The sequence below is a fragment of the Rana temporaria genome, chromosome 7 (genome assembly GCF_905171775.1).
Source record: "Rana temporaria chromosome 7, aRanTem1.1, whole genome shotgun sequence".
In the NCBI taxonomy this organism is placed as follows: Eukaryota; Metazoa; Chordata; class Amphibia; order Anura; family Ranidae; genus Rana; species Rana temporaria.
Window position 1 is genome coordinate 210454947 of NC_053495.1, and position 10650 is coordinate 210465596.

At 61.7% G+C, this 10650-nt stretch overlaps 1 protein-coding gene across 1 annotated transcript in view; it reads right to left on the reverse strand.

Moving 5' to 3' along the window:
* Positions 1–9912, reverse strand: part of MAST2 (microtubule associated serine/threonine kinase 2) — a 189405-nt gene extending 179493 nt beyond the window's left edge. Inside the window, exon 1 of the mRNA XM_040361097.1 lies at positions 9729–9912. Coding sequence (XP_040217031.1) covers positions 9729–9812 — 84 coding nt within the window. The 5' untranslated portion in view covers positions 9813–9912. The remainder of the gene's footprint in view (positions 1–9728) is intronic.
* Between the last annotated feature and the right edge of the window lie 738 nt (positions 9913–10650).

Sequence of the window (10650 nt, forward strand, 5' to 3'; positions counted from 1 at the left end):
GTCTCAGTCCCGATCCCAGGCATTTACACGAGTCTCAGTCCCGATCCCAGGCATTTACACGAGTCTCAGTCCCGATCCCAGGCATTTACACGAGTCTCAGTCCCGATCCCAGGCATTTACACGAGTCTCAGTCCCGATCCCAGGCATTTACACGAGTCTCAGTCCCGATCCCAGGCATTTACACGAGTCTCAGTCCCGATCCCAGGCATTTACACGAGTCTCAGTCCCGATCCCAGGCATTTACACGAGTCTCAGTCCCGATCCCAGCCATTTACATGAGTATCAGTACCGGTACCAGGCATTTACACGAGTATCGGGACTCGTACAAATGCTCCAATACCCATTGTATCAGACCAGGCGTCCTCAAGCTCAGCAGGGGGGGGCGGGGAGCCTCATAGGCGATCGAAACGGCGGCGGAAGACATGGCACCGATCTCACTAAATCTTTCATTTATCTAGCAAAAAAATAAAAACCCAGCGATGATTAACCACTTCCGTTCCGGGCACGTAAAACCCCCCCCCCCCAGACCAATTTTCAGCGCTCTCACTCTTTGAATGACAATTACGCGGTCATGTGACACTGTACCCAAGATATTTTTATCATTTTTTCCCACAAATAGAGCTTTCTTGTGTGGCATTTGATCACCTCTGCGGTTTTTATTTAAAAAAAACGAAAAAAAAAAAAAAATACAAAACCGTTTTATATTTTGTTATAATTTTGCAAACGGATAATTTTTAATTGATGTATGCCGGTAAGGCACCGCTGGAGGGCACCAGTAGGACACCGCTGGAGGGCACCGGTAAGGCACCGCTGGAGGGCACCAGTAGGACACCGCTGGAGGGCACCAGTAGGACACCGCTGGAGGGCACCAGTAGGACACCGCTGGAGGGCACCAGTAGGACACCGCTGGAGGGCACCAGTAGGACACCGCTGGAGGGCACCAGTAGGACACCGCTGGAGGGCACCGGTAAGGCACCGCTGGAGGGCACCAGTAGGACACCGCTGGAGGGCACCAGTAGGACACCGCTGGAGGGCACCAGTAGGACACCGCTGGAGGGCACCAGTAGGACACCGCTGGAGGGCACCAGTAGGACACCGCTGGAGGGCACCAGTAGGACACCGCTGGAGGGCACCAGTAGGACACCGCTGGAGGGCACCAGTAGGACACCGCTGGAGGGCACCGATAAGGCGGAACCAGTGGGCACCGATAAGGCGGAACCAGTGGGCACCGATAAGGCGGAACCAGTGGGCACCGATAAGGCGGAACCAGTGATCAGCACTGGTAGGCGTCACTGATATGCAGCACTGTTAGGTGGCACCACTGGTGGGCATTGATAGGTGGCACCGTTTTGCACTGGTGGGCACTGGCAGGTGGCACTGGTGAGGCGGATGTGCCTCTTCCCCTTCGGGGACCGATGTCCCTTGCACAAAAGCCGCTGATCGATTACCGAGCTTTCGTTTACATCACGTGATCAGCCGTCGTTGGCTGACAGCTGATCACGTGACAAAGGGCCGGGACCGGTCCCTTACTCGGATCTGCGATCACCCGAGTCTCAGTGACTTGGTGATCACAACACGCACCCTGCGGGGAGCGGGCGAGGTGGAGGACGTCCATCGACGGCCCCCCGGCAAAGTAGATCCGCGCTGTAGCAGTCTTTCGGCTGTATAGTGGATGGGAAGAGGTTAAATAACACCAAAAGAAAAGCTCCGTCTGTCTCACAAAAAGAAAACAATGATACAAATATGTCACATGTGTAGAGTGTTACATGACTGAGTAATTGTCATTCAAAGAGCGACAGCGCTGAAAGCTGAATATTGGCCTGGGCAGGAAGGGGGTGAAAGTGTACAATATTGAAGGGGTTAACAAACAAAACATAGCGGCACCTCTGTAAAGATACACATCAGGGCTACATGAGGGGAGGGGTTTTGTCATTGTAAATAAAGCTTTGTTATAAATAATTGGTTCCTAACTTTTTTTTTTTTTTTAGTTGGCTCTTGGATTCAAAACATATTTGTAAAGCTCTAAGAACGCACAGCAAATCACATGATGTGACGCACGTCCGCGGAACGCAGACACGCGACTGCAGCCTTAAACAGGAAGTGCGTCACTGGCGGGATCTGCAGGTGAAAATAAAAGGAAAGAAGAAAACGAATGCAGCCGTCACCTAGGAGGATTGTAAGCTGCAGTGTGAGGCGATTTGCAGACGTGTGCGGCGGCGGCGGAGAGGACGGCACAGAGGACTCCGGGGACCAATCAGGAGCGTCACCATCTCCTGCAATGTGCGCAGACGGCAGGAAGATGGCAGCCGCTCGGCGCGGTTTCCTCCCGAGGATTTATTATCAGAAAAAAAGGTCACATGGGAGGCTGCGCTCTCCTCCCCGCTCGTCTCTCTGGCGGTTCCTCCAGAACAGAACGTCTCCCCGTCAAGTAAACAATTGGCCACAAAAACCTTCAGATTCCACAACACGACCTTCAAGTGAACCGCAAACCAAGATGGATCTCTGCGGAGGAGGAGGGGACCGCGCCAATCCCAGAGGCTCCGCTCAGGTCAGCGTGTCCCCAAAGTCGCACAACTTCGATCGGACTTCACATGCTCTAGAGCAGGAGGGTCTCAGGACCCACCAAAGCCCCTTTCACACGGGTGCGACTTGTCCTGCGACTCTATATTGGCCCGAGGGGGGGAGATCAGGGGACAGGGGAGCCGGGGAAAGATCGGTGGACAGAGCCGGGGGAGAACGGGGGACAGAGCCGAGGGAAGGCCCGAGGGGGGAGATCGGGGACAGGGGGAGCCGGGGGAAGGACTGAGGGAGGAGATCGGGGACAGGGGAGCCGGGGAAAGGCCCCGAGGGGAGATCGGGGGACAGAGCCGGGGGGGGGGGGGGGGGAGGGGGGAGATCGGGGGACAGAGCCGAGGGAAGGCCCAGAGGGGAGATCGGGGACAGGGGGAGCCGGGAAAGGCCCGAGGGGGGAAGATCGGGGGACAGGGGGAGCCGGGGAAGGCCCGAGGGGGGAAGATCGGGGGACAGGGGGAGCCGGGGAAGGCCCAAGGGGGGAAGATCGGGGGACAGGGGGAGCCGGGGAAGGCCCGAGGAGGGAAGATCGGGGACAGGGGAGATTGAGGGACAGAGCTGTGGGGAAGGCGAGGGCGGGGACAGAGCAGAGGGAAGGCCCGAGGGGGGAAGATCAGGGACAGGGGGAGCCGGGGAAGGCCCGAGGGGGGGAGATCGGGGGACAGAGCTGGGGAAAGGGGGAGATCGGGGACAGGCCTCCAGCTGTTGCAGAACTACAAGTCCCATGAGGCATTGCAAGACTCTGACAGCCACAAGCATGACACCCAGAGGCAGAGGCATGATGGGACTTGTAGTTTTGCAACAGCTGGAGGTCCGCTAATTGCATATCCCTGGTCTAGACCAAAGTAGTGCCGGCACCTGTTCAAAGTCGCTGCAACTTTATTCCACTTAGCCGTCCGCAATAACCTGCGGGGGGAGGGGGGGTCTGCTGTCGGAAAAGCGGCGTACCGGTACATCGCAGCACACTTCCGGGTTTAGGAGGGCGTGTGCATCTCGTTCGGCTCCTGCTGCGATTGTACCCGGCGGGAGTCTGTCAGTAAGTCCCGGCCAATGATTCATGACCGGGACCCGCCGTGTCCAATCACAGCCCGGAGCTCAGCGTTGGTACAGAGGGAGCGATCCGTCAGTTTCTCATCCCTGCAAAGCCGGGATAAGAAACAAAGATCTTTAGTAATAGCAGTGCATGCCTCACACAGTTAACCCTCTGAGCGCCCCCTAGATGTGAACCCCTTCCCAGCCAGTGTCAGTCGTACAGCGACAGTATATAGTATGACCACTGGTGATGTCAGTGGCAGTCAGTCCGTTCCCACTCAATGTCAGTTAGTGTCAGATTGTCCGCCACACTACGGCCCCAATCACACGTCATGCAACTTTGGACCCCAAAGGAGGGGGAAGGGTCGGGCAGTAACTCCAATCCCTTGATCGGGGATCAGGGAATGAAGAACGATTCGGGGGACTGAACGATCAAAAACAAACACAGAATTGGAAGACATTGGAGCGTTTTAAGTTTCTTCGAGAAGCTGCCGACGGAAGCTGAGCAACGCTCAAGACAGACCAGCGGGAAGTCAGGTTACCTGATACAGACGGCGTGTGTGTGTGAGCTACAACATGTTCAGCTTCAGCCTTTATAGACCGGCAGCTCTCGTTCTTCTCACCCCCGGGGACCCCGCAATGTGGGCCACTTCCTGTTCTAGGGTGACAACGCTCTGTTACTGTCTCCCAATTGTGTCTCTGTGTTGTCACCCAGTCACACTGGCTTCTAACAGAGACTACAAGGGGCCGAGTAAACACATAATAGACCCAACATGTCACCCTGCGAGAGACGCCCTCCCTGGACTCGGCACTCACCACCACATTTCTTACAATTGTCACAGGCAGAGATACCGAGTCACACCGACACCCGGCAGAAGGGTGATGGGAAGATCCCAATGGGAAACTCCTCTTCCCTGACACAGTTAAAGCATCTGCTGGCACCTTTGTCTACTCGCACATCTGGCCCCCTGGTCATGGTCTCCGGAAGGGACAGGGGGAGATCGGGGATGAGGGAGCCGGGAAAGGGGGAGGGGAGATCGGGGACGGGCCCGAGGGCTAGATCTGGGAAGGGGGGGTGAGATCGGGGACGGGGGCCCGAGGGCGAAAAATCGGGGACGGGCCCCCCCCCCCCTCGAGGGCGAAAATCGGGGACGGGGGCCCCCCCGAGGGGGAGATCGGGGACGGGGGCCCCCCGAGGGGGAGATCGGGGACGTGGCTGCCAGGGAAGGCGAGGGGGGGGATCGGGGGACAGAGACGGAGGAAGGCGAGGGGGGGGATCGGGGGACATCGGGGCCGAGAGGACATCGGGGACAGGGGGAGCCGGGGAAGGGGCTGCCAGGTAAGGCGAGAGGGAGATCGGGGGACAGGGGGAGCCGGGGAAGGGGCTGCCAGGTAAGGCGAGAGGGAGATCGGGGGACAGGGGGGCGAGCTGGGGAAGGCAAGAGGGAGATTGGGGGACAGAGCCGGGGGGGGGGGGGGGGGGGGGGAGGGAGGGGACAAAGCCAAGAGGAGATCGGGGACAGGGGGGAGCCGGGGAAGGCGAGAGGGAGATTGGGGGACAGAGCCGGGGGGGGAAGGGAGGGGACAAAGCCAAGAGGAGATCGGGGACAGGGGGGAGCCGGGGAAGGCGAGAGGGAGATTGGGGGACAGAGCCGGGGGGGGGAAGGGAGGGGACAAAGCCAAGAGGAGATCGGGGACAGGGGGGAGCCGGGGAAGGCAAGAGGGAGATCGGGGGACAGAGCCGAGGGAAAGCGAGGGGACGGGGACCGAGAGCAGATCAGGGACAGGGGGGAGCCGGGGGAAGGCAAGAGGGAGATCGGGGGACAGAGCAGGGGGAAAGTGAGGGTACGGGGCCGAGAGGGGGACGGGGCCGAGAGGGGGACGGGAAAGATCGGGGACAGAGCCGGGGGAAGGCAAGAGGGAGATCGGGGGACAGAGCAGGGGGAAAGTGAGGGTACGGGGCCGAGAGGGGGACGGGAAAGATCGGGGACAGAGCCGGGGGAAGGCAAGAGGGAGATCGGGGGACAGAGCAGGGGGAAAGTGAGGGTACGGGGCCGAGAGGGGGACGGGGCCGAGAGGGGGACGGGGAAGATCGGGGACAGAGCCGGGGGAAATCGGGGGACAGGGCCGGGGGAAAGTGAGGGGACAGGGGGGAACTGGGGAAGGCAAGACGGAGATCGGGACACAGATCCGGGGGAAATCGGGGACGGGGCAGAGAGGAAATCGGGGACGGGGCAGAGAGGGGGACGGGGCAGAGAGGAAATCGGGGATGGGGCAGAGAGGAAATCGGGGACGGGGCAGAGAGGAAATCGGGGACGGGGCAGAGAGGAAATCGGGGACGGGGCAGAGAGGAAATCGGGGACGGGGCAGAGAGGAAATCGGGGACGATCGGGGACAGAGACGGGGGAAGGCCAGGGGAAGGCCAGGGGGAGATCGGGGACAGGGCCGGAGGAAGGCCAGGGGGAGATCGGGGGACAGGGCCGGGGGAAAGTGAGGGGACAGGGGGGAGCTGGGGAAGGCAAGAGGAAGATCGGGACACAGATCCGGGGGAAAGCGAGGGGACGGGGCAGAGAGGAAATCGGGGACGGGGCAGAGAGGAAATCGGGGACGGGGCAGAGAGGAAATCGGGGACGGGGCAGAGAGGAAATCGGGGACGGGGCAGAGAGGAAATCGGGGACGGGGCAGAGAGGAAATCGGGGACGGGGCAGAGAGGGGGACGGGGGAGAGAGGGGGACGGGGCAGAGAGGAAATCGGGGACGGGGCAGAGAGGAAACCGGGGACGGGGCAGAGAGGAAACCGGGGACGGGGCAGAGAGGAAACCGGGGACGGGGCAGAGAGGAAACCGGGGACGGGGCAGAGAGGAAACCGGGGACGGGGCAGAGAGGAAATCGGGGACGGGGCAGAGAGGAAACCGGGGACGGGGCAGAGAGGAAATCGGGGACGATCGGGGACAGAGCCGGGGGAGATCGGGGGACAGGGCCAGGGGAAGGCCAGGGGGAGATCGGGGGACAGGGCCGGGGGAAAGTGAGGGGACAGGGGGGAGCTGGGGAAGGCAAGAGGAAGATCGGGACACAGATCCGGGGGAAAGCGAGGGGACGGGGCAGAGAGGAAATCGGGGACGGGGCAGAGAGGAAATCGGGGACGATCGGGGACAGAGCCGGGGGAGATCGGGGGACAGGGCCAGGGGGAGATCGGGGGACAGGGCCGGAGGAAGGCGAGGGGGAGATCTGCAGGGATCGGCGCAGCAGATGGGTCGGTATTACACGGTCGGCAATCATTCAGGAACAGATGTCGTATTACAGACTTCACATCCCACCGAGAGAACAATTCATATGTGAGGAATCATACACAGAAGATTGCGAGCTCTGGGGACGAGGACACAACACAATTGGGAAACAGAAATAAAAATAGGGGAGATAAAAGTCCCCATATTACTGATATACAGGGATGGAGTGCAGACACCGCACAGGAGGGGGGGGGGGGTACATATGGAGACGGACACAGGAGCTGACAATCTATTGGGAGGCAGGCTGTTACTGACCCAGAGACAAGGGCGGAAATGTCAGCTCTTGGGGTGAGGGGAAATAGTGAGGTGACGGTGCTCTGGGCTCAGACACGCATCTGGAGGGGCTTCCACAATCTCTCCTCACCTATGGGGCCACCTACACCCAGATACAGGGAGTTCCTGCACTCTGATCACCTGTGAGGGGGTCCTGCGGTCACCTGGGGGGGGTCCTGCAATCACCCATGTGGGGGGGGGGGGGGTCCTGCACTCTGCAATCACCTATGTGGGGGGGTCCTGCGCTCTGCAATCACCTATGTGGGGGTGGGGGGTCCTGCGATCACCTATGTAGGGGGGGTCGTGCGCTCTGCGATTACCTATGTGGTGGGGGGTCCTGCGTTCACCTATGTGGGGGGGGGTCCTGCGCTCTGCGATCACCTATGTGGGGGGAGTCCTGTGCTCTGCGATCACCTATGTGGGGGGGGGGGGGGTCCTGCGCTCTGCGATCACCTATGTGGGGGGGTCCTGCGCTCTGCGCTCACCTATGTGGGGGGGGGGGGGTCCTGCGCTCTGCGATCACCTATGTGTCGGGGTCCTGCGCTCACCTATGTGGGGGGTCCTGCGCTCTGCGATCACCTATGTGTCGGGGTCCTGCGCTCACCTATGTGGGGGGTCCAGCGCTCTGCGATCACCTATGTGGGGGGGGTCCTGCGATCACCTATGTGGGAGGGGGGGTCCTGCGCTTTGCGATCACCTATGTGGGGGGGTCCTGCGATCACCTATGTGGGAGGGGGGGTCCTGCGCTTTGCGATCACCTATGTGGGGGGGTCCTGCGATCACCTATGTGGGGGGGGGGTCCTGCGCTCTGCGATCACCTATGGTGGGGGGGGGGGTCCTGCGCTCTGCGATCACCTATGGTGGGGGGGGGGGGGTCCTGCGCTCTGCGATCACCTATGTGGGGGGGGGGGGGTCCTGCGCTCTGCGATCACCTATGTGGGGGGGTCCTGCGCTCTGCGCTCACCTATGTGGGGGGGGGGGTCCTGCGCTCTGCGATCACCTATGTGTCGGGGTCCTGCGCTCACCTATGTGGGGGGTCCAGCGCTCTGCGATCACCTATGTGGGGGGGGTCCTGCGATCACCTATGTGGGAGGGGGGGTCCTGCGCTTTGCGATCACCTATGTGGGGGGGTCCTGCGATCACCTATGTGGGAGGGGGGGTCCTGCGCTTTGCGATCACCTATGTGGGGGGGTCCTGCGATCACCTATGTGGGGGGGGGGGTCCTGCGCTCTGCGATCACCTATGGTGGGGGGGGGGGGTCCTGCGCTCTGCGATCACCTATGGGGGGGGGGGGGGGGTCCTGCGCTCTGCGATCACCTATGTGGGGGGGGGGGGGGTCCTGCGCTCTGCGATCACCTATGTGGGGGGGTCCTGCGCTCTGCGCTCACCTATGTGGGGGGGGGGGGTCCTGCGCTCTGCGATCACCTATGTGTCGGGGTCCTGCGCTCACCTATGTGGGGGGTCCAGCGCTCTGCGATCACCTATGTGTCGGGGTCCTGCGCTCACCTATGTGGGGGTCCAGCGCTCTGCGATCACCTATGTGGGGGGGGTCCTGCGATCACCTATGTGGGAGGGGGGGTCCTGCGCTTTGCGATCACCTATGTGGGGGGGTCCTGCGATCACCTATGTGGGGGGGGGTCCTGCGCTCTGCGATCACCTATGTGGGGGGGGGGGTCCTGCGATCACCTATGTGGGAGGGGGGGTCCTGCGCTTTGCGATCACCTATGTGGGGGGGTCCTGCGATCACCTATGTGGGGGGGGGGTCCTGCGCTCTGCGATCACCTATGGTGGGGGGGGGGGTCCTGCGCTTTGCGATCACCTATGGTGGGGGGGGGGGGTCCTGCGCTCTGCGATCACCTATGGTGGGGGGGGGGTCCTGCGATCACCTATGTGGGAGGGGGGGTCCTGCGCTTTGCGATCACCTATGTGGGGGGGTCCTGTGCTCTGCGATCACCTATGTGGGGGGGTCCTGCGATCACCTATGTGGGGGGGGGGGGTCCTGCGCTCTGCGATCACCTATGTGGGGGGGTCCTGCGATCACCTATGTGGGGGGGGGTCCTGCGCTCTGCGATCACCTATGGTGGGGGGGGGGGGGTCCTGCGCTCTGCGATCACCTATGTGGGGGGGTCCTGCGATCACCTATGTGGGGGGGGGGGGTCCTGCGCTCTGCGATCACCTATGGTGGGGGGGGGTCCTGCGCTCTGCGATCACCTATGTGGGGGGGTCCTGCGATCACCTATGTGGGGGGAGGGTCCTGCGCTCTGCGATCACCTATGGTGGGGGGGGGGGTCCTGCGCTCTGCGATCACCTATGGTGGGGGGGGGGGTCCTGCGCTCTGCGATCACCTATGCGGTCCTGCGGTCACCTATACACATATATTGGGGGGGTCCTGTAATTACATATGGTGGGGGTCACCTATATAAATATAATGGGGGGGAGGGGTGTATTGGGGGTCCTCTCCTCTGCTATGATGGGGGAGGGGTGCTGCCCTCACATTTGGGGTGACCGTTGCCCCCCCGGGAATATATATAATTGGGGGGTTTTCTGACATTTTCGAGGGTCTCACCTGCTCCCCGTGGGTCCTATCGTCGCTCCTCCGGGGCTCCCCTCCTTGCCCCGCCTTCTCGGGGGTGAGCCGGGATCTCCTCATGTCTCCTCACCCGGCGGGCACCATCCTCTCCGCACTGCGATCCCTCCGCCCGCCGGAACTACTTCCCGTCCTGTCAGCGCCGCTATGGGGAGGAGCCAGAAACGTGCGGAGAGGGCGGGACTGTGCGCCTAGCAACAAATCCCGGGCCCTGCTCTGATTGGCTGCTGCTGCTACTGGAGACACAGCCCCGCCCTCAGGAGAGGTGTGTGAGGTACAATTGGGGGGTATGAGGGGTGATAGGAGCACAGAGCTTCCTACTGTCCCCTCCGTCCCCTATATGTCCCTCTGTCCCCCTATGTCCCTCTGTCCTCTCTGTCCCCATGGTCCCTCTGTCCTCTCTGTCCCCTCTGTCCTCTCTGTCCCCTATGTCCCTCTGTCCTCTCTGTCCCCTATGTCCCCTCCGTCCCTATGTCCCCTCCGTCCCTCTGTCCCCTCCGTCCCTCTGTCCCCTCCGTCCCTCTGTCCCCTCCGTCCCTCTGTCCCCTCTGTCCTCTCTGTCCCCTATGTCCCTCTGTCCCCTCCGTCCCTCTGTCCCCTCTGTCCTCTCTGTCCCCTATGTCCCTCTGTCCCCTCCGTCCCTCTGTCCCCTCTGTCCTCTCTGTCCCCTATGTCCCTCTGTCCCCTCTGTCCTCTCCGTCCCCTATGTCCCTCTGTCCTCTCTGTCCCCTATGTCCCTCTGTCCCCTCCGTCCCTATGTCCCTCTGTCCCCTATGTCTCTCTGTCACCTCTGTCCCCTCCGTCCCTCTGTCCCCTCCGTCCCTCTGTCCCCTCCGTCCCTATGTCCCTCTGTCACCTCTGTTCCCTCTGTCCCCTCCGTCCTCTGTCCCTTCTGTCCTAT